Source organism: Vidua macroura, chromosome 10, assembly GCF_024509145.1.
Source record: "Vidua macroura isolate BioBank_ID:100142 chromosome 10, ASM2450914v1, whole genome shotgun sequence".
Lineage (NCBI taxonomy): Eukaryota > Metazoa > Chordata > Aves > Passeriformes > Viduidae > Vidua > Vidua macroura.
In genome coordinates, this window is record NC_071580.1 from 22426087 (window position 1) to 22443509 (window position 17423).

The following is a 17423-nucleotide window of genomic DNA, read 5'->3' on the forward strand; positions in this document are numbered from 1 at the left end:
CTTCTTCCAATCTCACTGGAATGACTACAACGTATAACAAGATACTTATAATGGCTACAAATGCTTAGGAGCTGTTGCAACTGATAAATATGAATATAAGTTTTGCAGTCTGGCTGTTAATGCCTTATTGTAACTGCTGTAATACAGCTGACAGGTCAGTTTACCTTTGATAAGGACAGAGGCTTTACAGTTGCAGCTGTAAATTTGTATTCCCCTTTCAGATATATAACAAAGTGAAGACAGGAGACCAGCTGAAAGTGGAACATGTTGTTAGTGTTCTTGAGAAACAATATCCTTATGTGGAAATCAACAGCGTGCTGGGAATTGATTCTGCCTATGATCAAAACAGAAAGGTAAGAATTCATGAAATAGAGCTTTTTTTCCCCACTTCTTTTGCTGCAACGGTTCTGAAAATATAATTGCATACAATTTCTTGATCCAGTTCTCTTACTAACCAGGGAACTATTTTGTTACCACCTTGGGGGATTTCAAGTAATATTTTCCTGTTTATGTTCAGCATAAGCTTTATTTAATATACATAATACATATAGTGGAATATATATTTTTAAAAATGCAGACTTCAGTAGAGTTTAAAAGTGTTTGCAAAAAAATCAAAGTGATGGAATGGCTCATGAAACAACCAAGAGGCTTAATGTTTGGAGGGATCAGTGTGGGGCTTCTGAATCAGTATTTGAATACTGAGTGAGATAAAGCCATGATTATGAATTCAAAATGCCTTTTCTGTAGCAAGACATCCAACAAACTGCTGCAAATAATTCTTGAAGTGATTTTTAGGTCTGATACTTTTCTGTATGTAGAAAATTAGGAGGGCAAATCACTATTGATCCACTTATATGTGAGATGAAGCAGATTTTATTTGAGATTTTATAGGTGGATGTTTCTTATTTTTTGTTGTTCTAAAACAAATGAAAATACTGTCACCAATAGCTCTTAACACACACGATGCTGCCTACATCTGTAAATGTAAGAAATGCAGTCAGGGTTACAGAAAATAGGTTTGTATGTGTATGAGTCTTTCAATGCAGAATAGTGAAGAGAAAAACATTTTAAGGAAATGAAAATCCATAAAAATAAGACAGGCATTTTTGTATGAGAGGAGAGGCCTCAATCAGAACCTCTAGCCAGCAGAACCTAGTTAACTTTAACTTCTAACAGGGTATCTGTCAATGCTGGTGCACTTTTCAGTGGTTACATGAAACAGGGAAATTTGTCTTGGCAGAATAACTCCCTGCCTCACAAGTAACTGTTTTCTTACAGGTTTAAGAAACACATTCTTAAAAAAAAAAATAAATCCCTACCCTGTCTTAAATTACAACTATCACTGCTTGCATTGCATTTGCTTCCACAGGCAAAGTCATGTTTCCTTTCGTGCATCTTTTGCCACTAACAGAAAGTGCTCATTGGAATTCATTTACAAAATGAACTTAAAGGACTATTGTGCACTTCTGTATTGTGAAGTAACTTATTTTGCTTTGAAACTTTGAAAGTTTGAAAGATACATTTTCTTTGTCTAACAGTAAGGATCTCATGGTGTGTTTAGACTTGTGGATATTGCACAGCTTGTTAGGAACCTTTGTGGCAAAGGACTGATGTGCTAAAGCTGCTTCTGTTCCTGTTTGTAGGCAGCAAGAGCTTACTATGAGCAAACTGGTGTAGGCCCTCTTCCTGTTGTTCTGTTCAATGGGATGCCTTTCCAAAAAGATCAGCTGGATCCTGATGACCTGGAAACTGTGACAATGCACAAAATCCTGGAAACCACGAGCATCTTCCAGCGAGCTGTGTACCTGGTGGGTGCTAAGCTCCTCTGTGGACTGAGAGAAGCTAGATTTGGAAAAGCTGATTGACAAGTCCCTGGCTACATATTATACAAGACAACTTAGCTTTCATAATTGCTTTTTGCTTTTTTTTTTTTTAAGGTTATGTAAGGCAATTTTATATGTCAAATAAGAAATAATGCTTCTTTCCTCTTTCCTTCAGGGTGAACTATCTAATGACCAAGATGTAGTTGAGTATATCATGAACCAGCCTAATGTTGTTCCAAGAATTAACTCAAGAATCCTAAGGTCTGACAGAGAGTACCTAGATCTGACAGGAATGAGTAAGGGATGCTTTTAATTGTGTTAAACCTGAAGTATCTGAGTGAAAGATTTGCTATTCCAATGGAAAGCTCAGGTGGCAAAGCATTAACAGAACCTGAAGTGATGACCCAGGCCTGGTGCAGACAGATGTTTGTGTACAACATTAAATGTCTACTGATTTTCAAAATGGGAACTTGTTTTGTTTTTATACAGACCTTAAGGGAATTATGACTCATGAAGCTGAGAAATTATATAATGTATAAAGCAGCAGTTTGTTTCTTAGTTCTGACCTTCTTTTGAGCAGGGTTGGCAGTCATCTCTGGAATTAATACAGATTTAGCAAAATGTTCCCTTGCTAAATGAACATCCAATACAGTGACTGCAGTACAATAACTTTACTCCTGCCTTTTTTTGAGTTGCTTGAAAAATAGTGACACAGTGGATTTTTCAATGTCTATTATTTACGTACACTGGTGTCAACTAAGCAAGACTTGGGCAATTCTTTCAACTGACTTCTGCCTACCAAATATGCAATGTAGTTATTAATGTAAGTTGTGAGACAAAATTAATTTCTCAGCCTATATATTAACAATGACAATGAGACATAAGCAGTATCAGAAGGAGCGAAATGGGACATGTTCTTAATGTTCTGGTAATAGTAATGATTTTATTTTCAGTTTACATGGAATAGTTGCTTTGGCACTTAACACTTGTTCTCTTCCTCAGATAACCATTTTGTGGATGACTTTGCTCGATTTACCACTTTGGATTCTAAAGATAAGACAGCTGCTGTTGCAAACAGCATGACCTACTTAACAAAGAAAGGTAACATCTGTGGTGGATTCTGAATCCAAATCTGCTTTTATGTGTATTTCCAAGCATATGTGCAGATCTTCACACACACACTGAGCCCTGCCAGGCCTGTGGGTAACAGCATGGTCTGTTAAAGATTTCTTTTTTTTTAATAAGACATGACATCTGCATGGAACAAGAATGTTCCCCTCTTTAAACCCAGTCCAACCTCTTACTGAATAATGAAGTCTCGCACAAACTGCTCTTACTGTTCTGCAAGTGACCCCCAGAAATGCAGCAGTGTAAGCAAATGACTAGAAACATATAAAAGGGGTTTTAGTTCTCTGTCTCATAATTCAAAATTGCTAAAAGTTACATGGATTCAGAAGAAAATTCCAACTGCCCATTATATAAGACATCACCTAGCATGGTCAGTTCTGTTTTTATTGCTCCAGTGCATGCACTGCTTTTCCAATGGCAATATTCTCACAGTTGCACATAGAAGTGTTCAAACTTGCCTGTACCTCTCAAGTGTAGGAAATGCATGCATAGACATAATACAGAGCCTAACTAGGTCTAACCAGACATGATCAGGTGTTTCCTTTATCCATTTTGGTTAGATTCCAGAAATAAGCTGCTGTCATTTGACCCAAATCCTCCCGTTCCTGTCTCCTGTCTTTACTAGACTGTCCCAAATTTCCATGGTCCTGTCTCTAGTCACTGCCATCCATGTGCACTACCTGAAATGTTCCCATTGCTCTTCCTGTCTCGTGCCTGCTCTTTATTCATGTTCAGCCACTTGGATTTGAACAAGTTTCTTGTGTGGAGCATTAATTAAGTCCACACCTTGGCATGCTTGTTGGAAATTGCATTAATTTGCAATTCCATGGCTTGACATTTTTTGGTCAGTGCCTCTTCTGCCACTTAAGATTTTTAATAACTGCTATCTGATTACAGTAATGCTGTACCACATTTATCTTCTGAAGTAATAGAGAAGTTCTATGTGTTGCTGGCTCAGCACCAGCATGGATACAACACTGCCATGCTGCTTTTTAAAGAGGGAAGATAACAGCACAATGGCACAGCAGTGTTTGTAAACAGTCCTCAGAATGATGTCCTCACCCTACGGTATGAAACTGATGATATGTAGTATAACTAATGCTGTAGCATGAAAATCAAGCATCCATCTGTTTGAGGGGAAGAAAAAGTCAAAGCTTATTGCAATAAAATTAGCACAAACTTGTTGCTGTTGGATCTGAACTGTAGTGATTCAGTTATGCCCAGTACAGTGCTGCAGCTTCTAGATACACATTGGGATTACCATCAAGTTATTAATGTGTCTCTCCTTTTCCCCTTTCCTTTCTGCTCTTTGACCAGGAATGTCTTCCAAGGAGATCTATGGTAACTCATGCTTTGGCATTTTTTAAATTGTTCTTGGAATTTTCTGGTTCCTTTATAACACTGGCTTTAGAACCAGCAGGCAGTGAAGGAAGCTGTTGAAATGCATGTTTGCCCCAACACTTTTGTCTTTATACAAAACTGATTTTGTAAGTTAACAGCTTCAATACAATGAAGTGATATGTCTGCTGGATTCCAACCCCAGTTGGAATCTCCAAGTTATTTATGTGTTTCTTTATGATTTGTAATTTAAAGGTAGCAAACAAAAATACTAAAACAATCTAGCTTAGAGCAATGCATGCTGTCCCACATGGGTTTTCTGAATGACCTAATAAAGACTATTACACCAGTGCTATTAATTTTGTCTTGCCAGGCTTCATAGCTTAGGTTCACCCATTGCTTTTCTATAAAATTTTACTTTTTTGAAGTCTTTGCATGTGTGACACAGTTTACCTCCAAATAAGGAAAAAATGAAGCTTTCCTTCCTTTCACCCTTAAATTTCTCTCTTTTTTTTTTTTTAATAATTGCAGATGATTCCTTTGTTAGACCAGTTACTTTTTGGATTGTTGGTGATTTTGATAAACCTTCAGGGAGGCAGTTATTGTATGATGCCATTAAACATCAGGTAGGTAATGGGTTCATTGGAATGGGTTAGCAGTGCTAACAAAACCCTTGGTAGAGGCTTGTAAAACACAAGTTGTGCATCTTCCTGTGTTATCACCTGGAGAGACTGCTTCTCCCTGCAGGGTCTCTAATTTCCAGCCTCATCTTTTTTTGTAGGGACTGGAACATTGCTGATCTTAAGCTAGGACAGAATACAATAAATCTTCTTTTAAACCTGTGGTGTTAAACTGGAATATCTGTGTTTTGATTTGGAGATAAGCATAAGCATTGCTCTCTGCTCTGTCCCATTGGTTCTGGGAGGATAACTGAAACACAAAAGTGCAGAGCTGGGATTTGCCAGACTGAGTGGTGGCCATGGTTCTGGATTTCTTAGGTAGCACAGGGTTATCTGGAAGATTGCTGTCACAGTGGAGCCTATATATAAGTTAAATGCTTCATGTTAAATTAGTTAATTTGTCATTTTAACCTTGTGCTGTTATTTACCCAATTTGGAATCTGATATTCTGGTTAAAAATGCAAAGCTTTTGCTATAGTGTTTATTATATATTTATTATATCTGAAATGTTAAACTTTCCCATCACCTGTTTTGTTAAACACAGAAATCCAGCAATAACATTCGAATCAGCATGATTAATAATCCTAGTGAAGAACCCAACAGCCAGAATACCATTGTAGCTAAAGCCATATGGGCAGCTTTGCAGACACAAACCTCAAATAATGCCAAGAACTTCATCACCAAGATGGCAAAAGAAGAAACTGTGAAGGCACTGGAGGCAGGAGCTGACATCTTGGAATTTGCTGTTGGGGTAGGTGTGTCTGCTGGTGTTTTCATGGGGAGGGTGCTTTGCTTGTTCCTCAAGTTAATTTTTTAGTGTAGTATATTCATGTGCAGAAGGTGTAGTAACAGAGAAAGGTAACACTGTTGGGTTTGTTTTTTTTTTTTTAAATCTCTGAAGGGCTTACCTAAATAAAACAATCCATCTAAACATGAAGTAAATCCTCATACACATCAAAGCTGCATAACTTGGAAAAGGCAGAAGGAACATGGGTGCAGGGATCTATTTAAGTGAGTCAGCTGTTTCTTGGGTGGTTAAGAGAATAATGTTATTTTAAAAGATGGGGAAAAGTACAGGTGCATTTCTCAAAGTAGATTTTAAAAAGTTAGGCAGGAAGATTTGAACTGGTCTAAGTAGCTGTGGCCCTTCACAGCAGCAGCTGGGATAGTGTTTGGTGATGACAAGTAAGAATTAGGTTTAGGACCACAAAGAAAAGGGAGCCAGGGATCAATTTTAGCAAGATACAAAGATGTTCTTGAATGGAAACAGAAAGGTTGCTTTTATAAAATCTGCAGAGGTCTAGTTTTCTTCCTATTCCAATGTCAAGTATTCTTTTCTTTTAGGGTATGGATACCAATATTTTCAAAGAAGCCTTTGAATCTCCCAAGATGGATTTTGTTCTGTCCCATGCTATTTATTGCAGAGATGTTCTAAAGCTGAAGAAGGGGCAGAGGGCTGTGATCAGCAATGGACGGGTGAGATGATCAGCAGACAGTGAAAGAGACTTTCCACATGTGAGAAAGAAGCAGATTTGAGCAGCAGAGTCTGGGTGGGGATCAGATACAGGAGTGTCAGCCTGTTTTAGGTCTCAGCAGTCTTTAGGATCACTTCCAGTTTGATTTCTGCACACCTGTGTGACCTTTTCTTTTTACTGAGTGCAGTTAGTTGTTAGCATTTGGTACAAATTCAGGTCTCTCAATAATATAAGTTGCTTTCATGCTGGTAGTGAATTGAGTGCAGGGGTAAAAGGGGATGATAAATTTGGAAGATTATGCTGCTTCAGTTTACTGAGCAAAATGTTACTGTATTTTGCCCTGACCAAGGTACCTTGGTCTCTTCTACCATCTGTTTTTATTACAGTTTATCTGAAATGAGATAAATGATGTCACAATTTGCAGTATTTCACTGCAAATAATGAAACACCGCTGTGTACAGCATTGGGTTTTCTTCTGTCATCTGTTTCTGGTTAGGAACAAACCCATGCAGCTCCCAGTGGTAGCTGGATATTTCAATGGGTTAAAAATCTCAGGTGTTGAGTTGTTCTGTTCTGTTTTTCTCATTAGCAGAATAACAAAACTTGTCTAGGTGGCTTTTAGGCTTCTGAAGGCTACAGGAGGGAGATTTGCTGGCCTATTAGAATTGGCCTGGTATTCTGCTGCCCATTCCAGATGTGGTACTTCATGTATAATTATAAGTGCCTGACCCAGTGAAAATTTTAAGTGTGTAATTTATGCCTTAGTCTGGGACTCCTGGCTCTAAATACCTGGATTTACCTGTTAAACTCTGCTGCCACTGACATTAATACCAGCCTAAACAGTTGGCTTCCACTAAGACTGGGCTGGAGTATTTATTTAATACATCTTTGAATTTTGTTTCAGTTTAGCCTTTATCTTATAATGCTGATTCTGCTATTTTTGGTAGATTATTGGCCCATTAGAGGATGGAGAGATGTTCAATCAGGATGATTTTCATCTCCTTGAAAATATCATACTAAAGACATCTGGACAGAAAATCAAATCACAGATTCAGCAGCTGGGATTTGAAGAAGATCTGTAAGTAAACATAAGGAGGCTTACAGAGAGAAGTGCTGGAACTCTTGATAATATGACTTTCTGAATCTGATTTGCAATTCATTTAAGTGCTGCTTGGCCTATCAACATAAAAATTATTTTAGTAATACATTTCTCCATCAGTACTATGAGAATCCTGTAAACTGCTTTTAACTTCAGAGAGAAGCACTAGGAAAAGAGACAGAGATAAGGAGAGGGAAGTCACAATTCTAGACAGTTAGTGCACAAAGCAGAGATGAACCACTCAAAAGAAAGCCATGTTGAAGTTCAAAAGAACAGGAGTCCCCTGTAGGTGTATGTTTGTGTTGGAGCATGTAGCTATGGGAATTTTCTCCCAGACTTCCCATCACATTTTTCTGTGATGCTGCTTGACTGTTAAGGGCTGATCAAGTAAGTTAAACATGAGGTGTGTTCTGCAGAAATGTTGTGTGATTCTGGATCCCAGCAGGGCAGGTTTTTAACTGTGTTCCAAGCACTTCTGCATCCATTGGGTGTAGGGGTGGTGGAAGAAGGCATAGTTTGAATGTAGGCTAGTTCTGGACAGAGCAATGGGTTTGGGGTTTCTTTTTATTTATTTGAATGATGCCAATGTTTTTCAAAAACTTTTGAAATTATCTTCTGCATTGGAAAAATTTGTAGAACTTAGTGGAGTTCACCAGGCTTGTGAGTTTGGTAGGAACAATTTAAACTGCTGTCATTATAAATCTCAGTTAATTCAGGAAAAGCTGACACACCTGTAGGTTACAGTTTTGCTTCTTGGCAAAGGTGTGATGTACAAATCTATTTTCATTGGACTTTCAAGAGGTTTTACTCCTTTAAGATTGAATATATTCTTAAAATACTAGACTGAAAAATTATGGAAATACTGAAAAAGAAGTGCTTAAAGTAATAAAAGTAATATTACTTTTATTAAAGTGCTAAAAGTAGTATTACTTTTAGTAATAAAGTAATTATCTTTTATGATAGGACCCCTCTCAAAGGTTTCTCCACTTACAGGATTGCTTCCTAGTGCTCAGAGTTGCAGTGTAAAATGGGAAGAGCACTGAAACAAGGGTTTGATCTGAATGGCTTTCAGGTCTGAGTGGTTGGTGAAGATCAGGAATGCACTTCCTATAATATGGTTGACCCCTAAAATACAGCTGTTCTGTATTTGTTAAATTCTTTGGTATACTCAGTAATAAGGCTGAAGCCAGTTTAAATTACTGGTGGATTAACCCTTAAATATGTTTAATTCTTCAGAGCCTATATAGAGAGATAGTAGGAGTGTTTGGGTATCTGGATTCTGTTTGCCTTCTCTTTTGCTGCTGCTTGACAGAAAAGTGATAAGTACAGGCATTTTTTGGATATCTCCAAGCCTTTTTCTTTTCCTTCTTTTCAGGGCAAGTGACTTGGTAATGAAAGTGGATGCTCTTCTTTCTGCTCAGCCAAAAGGAGAGGCAAGGATTGAGTATCAGTTTTTTGAAGAACGATACAGGTACAGAATTGCTGAACAATGCTTTTCTATGTCTTTTAACTTTCCATTGTTCTATGCTCCATTTATTTAAAAAAAAACTCTTAAGTAGCAGTAGGAAAGTCCCCAACAGTTTTCAGGGAGGTTCCAGAAATTAATTTTATCTCTCCACCTAGCTCTATAAACATACATGTATATGCCTATTTTTTTCTATTTAGTTTCTGAAGGTGCACAGCATTTAGGAAGTAATTTCATTTCAGGATGAGATGGATAGCAGTGGGTTGTAATGCATTTCCAGTGTTTATCCACATGTTTGGTACTTTAAAATTGTATTTTCTTCTGTTTAGTGCAGTTAAACTGAGACCAAAAGAGGGGGAGACATACTTTGATGTTGTGGCTGTTGTTGATCCTGTGACCAGAGATGCTCAAAGACTTGCTCCATTACTTTTGGTATGTAGGCAGAGTTGTGAGAACTTCAAATTCCATCATTTTGGAATGCTTGCTTCCTCTTTGACTGTGTGGTGACCAGTGGCTTTCTAATAGTGTGTCTGAGTTTCACAATGCATTTATCAGTGGAAATACTAATTAGGCTGCACTACACACTAACAAGATAAGCTCAGGTGTTGCCCAGAGAACTTTAATTTCACTATTCTAACAGCTTAGTTTGCAGTTACTCTGTTCTTGAGGAAGATCTCAGCATGCCAAAAAGAATGCCTGAAATAGGAGGAGCAGGTAACTGTGCTTAAAACCACCAATTAAAAAGGGGGGTAGGGCTGGTAAAGTAAATCACAAGAGGAAGGATTGGGAATGAGCAGAGAACATCCACCCCGAGGTCCTGTCTATAAAACAGTGGTCAGCTCTCCTCATTTGCATTTTAAGGGATGTCTTTCTCATTACTTTAGGTTTTGAACCAGTTGATAAATATGAACCTGAGAGTGTTTATGAACTGCCAGTCTAAGCTTTCTGACATGCCACTGAAAAGGTAAGCAGTTCCATGGTACAGGGTGGGCACGGAGAGAGAGAGAAACCTGTTGGAATGTGCAAGCACAGAAGCATGGTCAGCTTCCCATAGGAAGTCTTAATAACTGCTTTGAGCTCATTTATGTAATAGCATCATTTCCCACAGAGAATCTGGGAATTTGTGGATGGCATGAAGTATTCTGCTGTTTTACAAGTTGGGTGCTTTTTTTTTTTTTTTTTTTTTTTTTTTTTTTTTTTTTTTTTTTTTTTTTTTGTATTTTTATAAAATTAAATAACTTAATAGTCTTAATGGCTGAGTCTTGCACAGTCTGTTTTGGTCCTTCAGGATAGAAATTCTGACCTGTCCTAAGGTTAACAAAACCTGTGTTGCTTTGGACAAAGGCTTGGAGACATTAGGGGTCAGGGAAAGCTGATGCCATCTGCAAATTCAATCAGAGTGAAATATTAGCAAACTTTGGCAGATAGGTGTTCTGACTTCTTCTTTCTGAAATTTCAGCTTTTACCGCTATGTTTTGGAGCCAGAAATTTCTTTCACAGCAGAGAATAACTTTGCTCCAGGACCAATTGCCAAGTTTTTAGATATGCCCCAGTCTCCACTGTTCACTCTGAATTTAAATACTCCTGAGAGTTGGATGGTGGAGTCTGTTAGAACCCCGTATGACCTTGACAATATCTTCTTAGAGGAGGTAAGAGAAATCATCATGTTCCTACTGCATTTAAATGGTGGTGCTTTTCCAGGGCTTGTGTTTTTATGAGAAAGAAATGCAGAATTTTAGAAAGCCAATAAACATAGAGCTGTAGATATTACTGCATTTGCAGACCTCTAAATGATTTCTAGGAGGGGAAGCATGAGCTCCCTGACAGCAAGACTGCTGTCCTCAATTACTCATGGATGCCTGACCCAGAGGTTCAGACTACGATGGGCTTGGAGGAGGTCCTTTCCCTTGCTCCTAGAAGCCACCAAGCTGGTTTCAGCTACCTGTTTGTTGTCACAGTTCTTGTTAACTGGCAAACACTCCTGTGGTCCACAGAAGGACGTGCAGTGTCAATGCAGCAGTAAAACCATGCAGCAGAAATCCACTCAGCTGCTGTAGGATCAGGAGCTTGCTGCTGTTTGACTCAGACTGTTGGGACTGTGGATCTGGGCAGTGCTGCCCCACATACAGAGGGAGAAATAGGGAAAAACCTTATTTATTTACCTTGTTGTAAAGGTATTATACATGTATGTGTAAGGAGACTGTCAAAGCCTTTACAAACAGGCCTCTGGAAAAGTGAGTCTTGTGGACATCACAGATGTGGGTCCCCTTCTCACTGATCACTAATAGTCCCCTCTTACTCCTGCATCTCTCTGATATTGTTTGGGAATATGATATGGTATTGTGGTATATCTTGTATTGCTAATCCTGTACTAGTTATTCACAAATCTGGGAAATTGAGTGTGTGTTTTATGGTTTGGGTTTTGGGTTAGTATGTTTTGGTGTAGGAGTTTCTTGTTTTTCATCTCTTTACCTAACTATAAAGTCATAAATGAAGCATTAATACTACATTTCAAGCCTCTGATTTTCATGCCTGCCCCACTGATTAACTGAAAGCCTGAGAGAGGGGGATTAAATGCTTCAGGCATTCCAAGTGCACTCCTGAACTTCCAAATAAACAGCAGCTTTACTTTTGCAGGTGCACCATTTCCAGTTCCCAATGTGCAGTCTGTTGGTGCTGTAGCAATTAAACTGTCATTTTGGATGTGCAGTGAGAGGAGATGCTTTGTGGCTTTGTGGGATTAGACTAACATTCTGCTTATGTACTGTCCTCAGGCTACATCTGAATTTGGCCTGGTAGGGACCCAAGTCTTGGGGTTGTGGGTGGTTTTTTTGTTTTGTTTTGTTGGTGGTTTTTTGTTGTTTTGTTTTTTTTTTTTTTTTTTTTTTTTTGTTGTTGTTGTTTTTTTTTTTTTTTTTTTGGGTTTTTTTCTAATTTTTTTTTGTTTTGTTATTTTTTTCTCTTCTCTTCCTTGGCACTTTAGTTCAGTGTAGAAAAAGAAGGAGGGGGTGTTTCCTGACAGTACCCTTGTGCACTGTAAGAGCAAAACAAAATGTTCATTTCAGATGGCTAATACTAGGTGAGACCAGCTTTAAACAGATTTACAGTCAAAATTCTGTATCCCATAATATACTTTTTATGAGATATGAACTCCATTCTCCAGTAAATGTTTTAAAAAAACCTGTGGAATAGAGCAACAGTCCTTCCCTTTTCTTATCCTAGCATATGTTGAGATTCAAATTCTTTTAGTTTGGGCTACTCTTGAACAGTATTTGTGTGAGGTTTGTCACTTGAAGGAGCAGAGCTCCTTGAGGTTTTCTAGGCATTTGCCTAACAATAAAATTACTCTGGTAAAATTGGGTTTTTTTCAATTACTATAAATATTCTAGAGAATAACTGAATGACTAAAAGTGGCACTTCAGAGCTAGTGCTGCAGTCAGCAGTGTGTGCTCCTTCCAGGTGGAGAGTGTTGTAGCTGCAGAGTATGAACTGGAGTACCTACTGCTGGAGGGCCACTGCTATGACATTACAACTGGGCAGCCACCTCGGGGGCTCCAGTTTACCCTGGGGACCTCCAGCAGCCCTGTCATCGTGGACACCATTGTTATGGCCAACTTGGTAAGTGTTCTCCTGGAGCTGGCAACAGGCAGCTGCTGTTCACCCAGGCAGCTCAGCCCTGCCTTCCACCCCTGAGTGTTTTCCAGCACGGGGCTGTGGCTTTGGGGTATGACTTGCACTCCACAGCTGCTTGCAAATGCACCAGACCCCCATCATTCCTCACACTGAAGCCTCGTGCTGTCTCTCACCTCTTTCAAGATGCACTCCTTTCAAGATGCACTCCTTCTGAGATATTCTGGAATATCTTTAAATGCTGCCAATACTCTTAAGCAGCCCCTTTCCAGGGAAAGCTCAGTTGTTTTCCTGGGTCTTCCTTGGGCCATCCACACTGGTGCTGTGAGCTTCAGGCTGTCTCATTTTTGGGACCCATTTCTTCAGGAGATCTATGGCATAAATGGAGAGAGGCAGCAAGAATAGTTGGCATTGTAGAAAATAAAGGAAGTGTGAAAGAATGGGATTTGCTTATTTGAGTTGAGGGAAGGTGCTGGAAATTCAAGTGTATGATTGTTCCCTGCAGCTGCTTTTGTAATGTCACTGCATAAGGGATGTGTCTGTTCTCAGTGTCCACACTGGGACAGGAGAGAGCTAATGGGCTGAAATTATGGCAGAGGAAGTTTTCCACTGGAATGTTTTCTTGATATGTAATGTTAGTGAAAAACTGAAGTCAATTGCTTCTTGTGGTGGTTTTTTTTTTTTTAATCTTTAAAATTTTTTAAAGGTATTACATTCATTTAAATGAATTAAAATAAAACCAAGGAAATAATATTCACTGGTGTTAAATATTTATTTTAGAATTCTTACTCCTTTTCAATTTGTGCCTTTTATACTTATATACTATATACTTTACAGTATATATACTTTATATACTTAGCCGGAGTATATCCTAGAATGATGTAGTATTTCTTACTGTAGAAAGAAAGATGTCCCTTATTTTACATGTGATCACATGGTGTGTTTATGCTGGGGACTAAAACTCAGAAGTGTCCTTTTTCTAATTAGCTATACCAAAATTTTCAAAAATATTTTAAAATTTCCTTTTCAAAGCAGCCTGACTCACATAGGAACTGCAGACACAGTACAAAACTGAATGGGACACTAAAACATCTCTACAGTTGCATGGGTCTTCTATAGGTCTCATAATCTAAATCACAGAGGAAAATATTCAGATCTGGAATCTGAAGCTTAGAAAGACTTGAACACAATATTTGAATTTTTAAGTTTTGTAGGAGAGATATCTTGTAACATGTAAATTATGTTATTACTGCTGTGGGTGAATTACCACTCTGTAGAGCTTCAGAATTCCTTTTGATTTTGTTGTATAATTACAAATTAGTGTTTTGAAATTCTTTCGCTCCTTCATGAAGGCAACTTTTTGCAGGAAAAGACTTTGGATTTGCACTGTTCCCACGAGGACAATGAAGACTTTGATCTAACAAATAATTCCAGACTTTTTCAAGCTTCTATCTCTTAGGGAAAACCCAACAATTTTGAATGGAATAATTTCTGGGGCTTTTCTCCTGTTCTCTGGTTTAAAGCCTTAAGGTTATGTTAATCAACGGGCTTGCAGATAACATTCTAGATATAAATCAGTGAGTCAAAACACATAACTTTAAAGCTATTTTTTTTTCTGCACTTGCATTTTCTGGAAACTGCCAAATATTCTTTTCACTTTACAGGGCTACTTCCAATTAAAAGCCAATCCTGGTGCATGGACTCTAAGACTCAGAAAAGGCAGATCTGAAGATATTTACAGGATCTACAGGTAGGTCAGGATAAGAAATACTTCAGTCTTTTTCTTGTAAAACTTCTGAAATAGACAGGCATTGTAATACGTGAATCTAATGGTTCCCTTGCCAAAGTGTGGTGACCTGAACAGCAAATTAAACAGCAAATTACATTTCATACTGAACATAGGTTATGCTAGATGAAATTAATTAATTTACAACCCCATTAAGTGTGTTCAAATAAATGTATTTGTTTCTTTGTCATGTCTCAAACCTGTTTTGTGCTGCTGAGGCTTAATACATGTATAAAAATGAGCAGAAGAAATAAAGACCATATTTCTGCCTTGTAGTAAAAGTCAGTGTCTTGCTCTGTTTTCAGCCATGATGGCACAGACTCTCCGCCTGAAGCTAACGAAGTTATTGTTGTTCTCAATAACTTCAAGAGCAAAATTATTAAAGTGAAGGTGAGTTTAAAAACCAGAGGTGCTCTTAAAGAAGTCTGTTTTACCAACAGTGGGGAGAAACTTGGATTAAGGCCTGAAGCTCCCTTCCCACGAGCGTACACTTGAGGCAATCTGCACAAAGCTCACCTCACAGTATCAGAGGTAGAGAGCATCATCTGTGGACTTGATTTGGGTTTTTAATACAGGAGAAAATGACAAGTCCTGTTCCTTGTCTGTGTCCCTGAGCTACAGTAATACTCACATTTTCCTGACTGTTTATAACTTCAAGAAAAAGCAGTTTTGTATGCCCTATTATGTCTAGTAATAAGCATTCAGTATGTCCATTGAGCCAGCATTTTATCTGTCACAGATAGATTGTATTCATTTGGCAATACATTTTGTGTCACTCTGACACAGGCTAGGTGAGAATACATTAGAAAAAAAAAATGGTAAATTACTAATCTGCTGTCTCTTAGGGTTGCCTGTCAGGTAATGCCACAGCTGACAAGTTCAAGGAGAATGACTGGTAGATAAGTGATGGCTGTAACAGAGCCACTCACACCTGACACCATTTACTGGTGCTGGACTATTTTTGGGATGTTCTCCCCATTCACTCTCTTGTCTGTGTATCTGCTCTGGAGTCTCAGTGGCCAATTATACCAGCTAGAGACTGGTGGAATTGGTGTGTTGGTTTTTTGAGGGGTGGGGGTTGTTGGTTTCTTTGAAGGTTTTTCTTTGCCAGTGTCCATCACTGGCATCCATCTCATTAAACATCTCTTAGAAAAGTATTTTAACCATCCAGACTAACATGTCTTTGGTGTCTAAAAGCTCCTGTGGAATCTGTTTGGAGAAAGTCACTCATTAATGAGCTGTTTTCCCAGACAGCTTAGGTTACCTGTCAGCTCATGGGGTGTAATTCAAGTAGGTAAAAACGGAACCAGTGTCAGGATGACACTCCTGACAATATCTACTCAATATGTGGTTCCAACTCACTAAAGCCATGTCATGCTTCACAGGTGCAGAAAAAGTTTGATATGATGAATGAAGACCTGCTAAGTGATGGCACCAATGAGAATGAATCTGGATTTTGGGAATCACTTAAATGGTAAAACCAATTCAATGATAAGCTGCAAGTCTCTTGAAACTGGAAAACTTGGCAATACGATGGTGTGTGTGAAATTCCACAGCTGTCTGTTAAGACTGCTTGAATTCAGGGCTGTCATTCATTGGACTCCTCTGTTTCTGGAGATCTGGGCTCCTGTTTTGCACCTTCTTTTACCTTCCCTTACCCGCCCCCCACTACTTGAGAGCCTGAAAACATTGAGCTCCACGTCAGCCAGTGCTCTCTCCATCAAAAGGTGTTCATGTCTGAGCTCCTGGACCTTCCCTGTCCTTGTGCACACACTCTGCCTTGGGGAAGATGCCCTGGGCAGCAGGGAATGACACCCAAAGCCCCCAGACCAGCTGTATAAAAGCAAAAATGTAGCCATTTTCTGTATTTGCAGCCTTTCCTGTAGAGCTGGCCCTTCCCTGTCCTTCACAGAACCATATTTTTCCTTTCAGGGGATTTACAGGAGGGCAAAAGAATGAAGATGTGAAACAGGATAAAGATGATGTACTAAATATATTCTCTGTGGCTTCAGGACACCTATATGAGAGATTCCTACGGTTAGTTGAGAATTCATAATCCCAAAGTGCCAAATGGTATTATCCCTGCACAAGAAAAAGGTTGCAGTTTGCAAGAGTATAAAAAACCCACTTTTTCAATGCTTCAGAAGTCCACTAGAATCTGCATCTAATGTGTCATAGGAACTTTTGCCTGCATAGCATTCATGAGTTAAAAATAGACTTAGTTTAATAGATGGTGTGTTGCTGTCCTAAATTTTCTCACTCCAATATAACCAGTGTATTGTTAAGAAGTTACACGATAAGTCACAGTTGCTTTGGAAAGGATCTGAGCTTCTGTTGTTCTCAAAGGACTGTGAAAGCCAACAGGCTGTATATTCTATGCCTAGTTAAAATATAGAGATGTTGGGGGTTTAGTAATTTTGTTGATAAAATTAAGCAATTTACACTAGGCTGAAGCTACTCACTTTTTCTTTATGCATGAAGTTCAGTTGCCTGACACATAACTGCAAATAATTCAGTCATGTAGCCCAGCAATTTGTAATCTATTACACAGCTTATCTTTCATGGGTGCCACTTGTTCCTGTAACAGCTTTATTTTTTTTTCTTTTGATAGCATAATGATGTTGTCTGTGCTGAAACACACCAGGACTCCTTTAAAGTTTTGGTTTCTGAAGAACTACTTATCACCTACATTCAAGGTTTGTTACTAATTAGAAATTTATTTGGTGGTGGGGGAAAGGTACCACAAGCTGTTTCCCTCTCCCTTTCCCAGTGCTGCACCAGCATCACTTGGCTAAACCTCAACTCACCTAAAGCTGGAGAAAGCCTCACAGATGGGAATGTAGCTGATGTGACAGTGGGACAAGTTTTCTAGTAAAAAAAATTCTCCCAATGCCCTTCTCTCATTTTACGTGCTTCCACTTACACTGCTTTGTACACCCCTAAATAATTGTCCCATCTGTGAATTTTTATGATTTGAGTAATGCATTCTCATCTGTGGA

At 38.6% G+C, this 17423-nt stretch overlaps 1 protein-coding gene across 5 annotated transcripts in view; it reads left to right on the top strand.

Annotated features, from left to right (window-relative positions):
* Window positions 1-17423, top strand: part of UGGT1 (UDP-glucose glycoprotein glucosyltransferase 1) — a 41988-nt gene that overhangs the window by 16897 nt on the left and 7668 nt on the right. For 4 of the 5 annotated variants that reach the window (XR_008438573.1, XM_053986111.1, XM_053986109.1 and 1 more), the window contains 19 exons: window positions 222-353; window positions 1644-1808; window positions 1999-2119; window positions 2826-2924; window positions 4269-4292; window positions 4821-4915; window positions 5514-5720; window positions 6314-6445; window positions 7392-7522; window positions 8919-9014; window positions 9338-9440; window positions 9893-9972; window positions 10468-10657; window positions 12468-12626; window positions 14303-14388; window positions 14730-14814; window positions 15810-15898; window positions 16357-16461; window positions 17036-17120. Coding sequence is in view for 4 of the 5 variants with exons in the window: in XM_053986111.1 (XP_053842086.1) it covers window positions 222-353; window positions 1644-1808; window positions 1999-2119; window positions 2826-2924; window positions 4269-4292; window positions 4821-4915; window positions 5514-5720; window positions 6314-6445; window positions 7392-7522; window positions 8919-9014; window positions 9338-9440; window positions 9893-9972; window positions 10468-10657; window positions 12468-12626; window positions 14303-14388; window positions 14730-14814; window positions 15810-15898; window positions 16357-16461; window positions 17036-17120 (2184 nt within the window). In the remaining variant the exon portion in view is untranslated. The remainder of the gene's footprint in view (window positions 1-221; window positions 354-1643; window positions 1809-1998; window positions 2120-2825; window positions 2925-4268; window positions 4293-4820; window positions 4916-5513; window positions 5721-6313; window positions 6446-7391; window positions 7523-8918; window positions 9015-9337; window positions 9441-9892; window positions 9973-10467; window positions 10658-12467; window positions 12627-14302; window positions 14389-14729; window positions 14815-15809; window positions 15899-16356; window positions 16462-17035; window positions 17121-17423) is intronic. The other variant, XM_053986110.1, reaches the window with a different exon arrangement.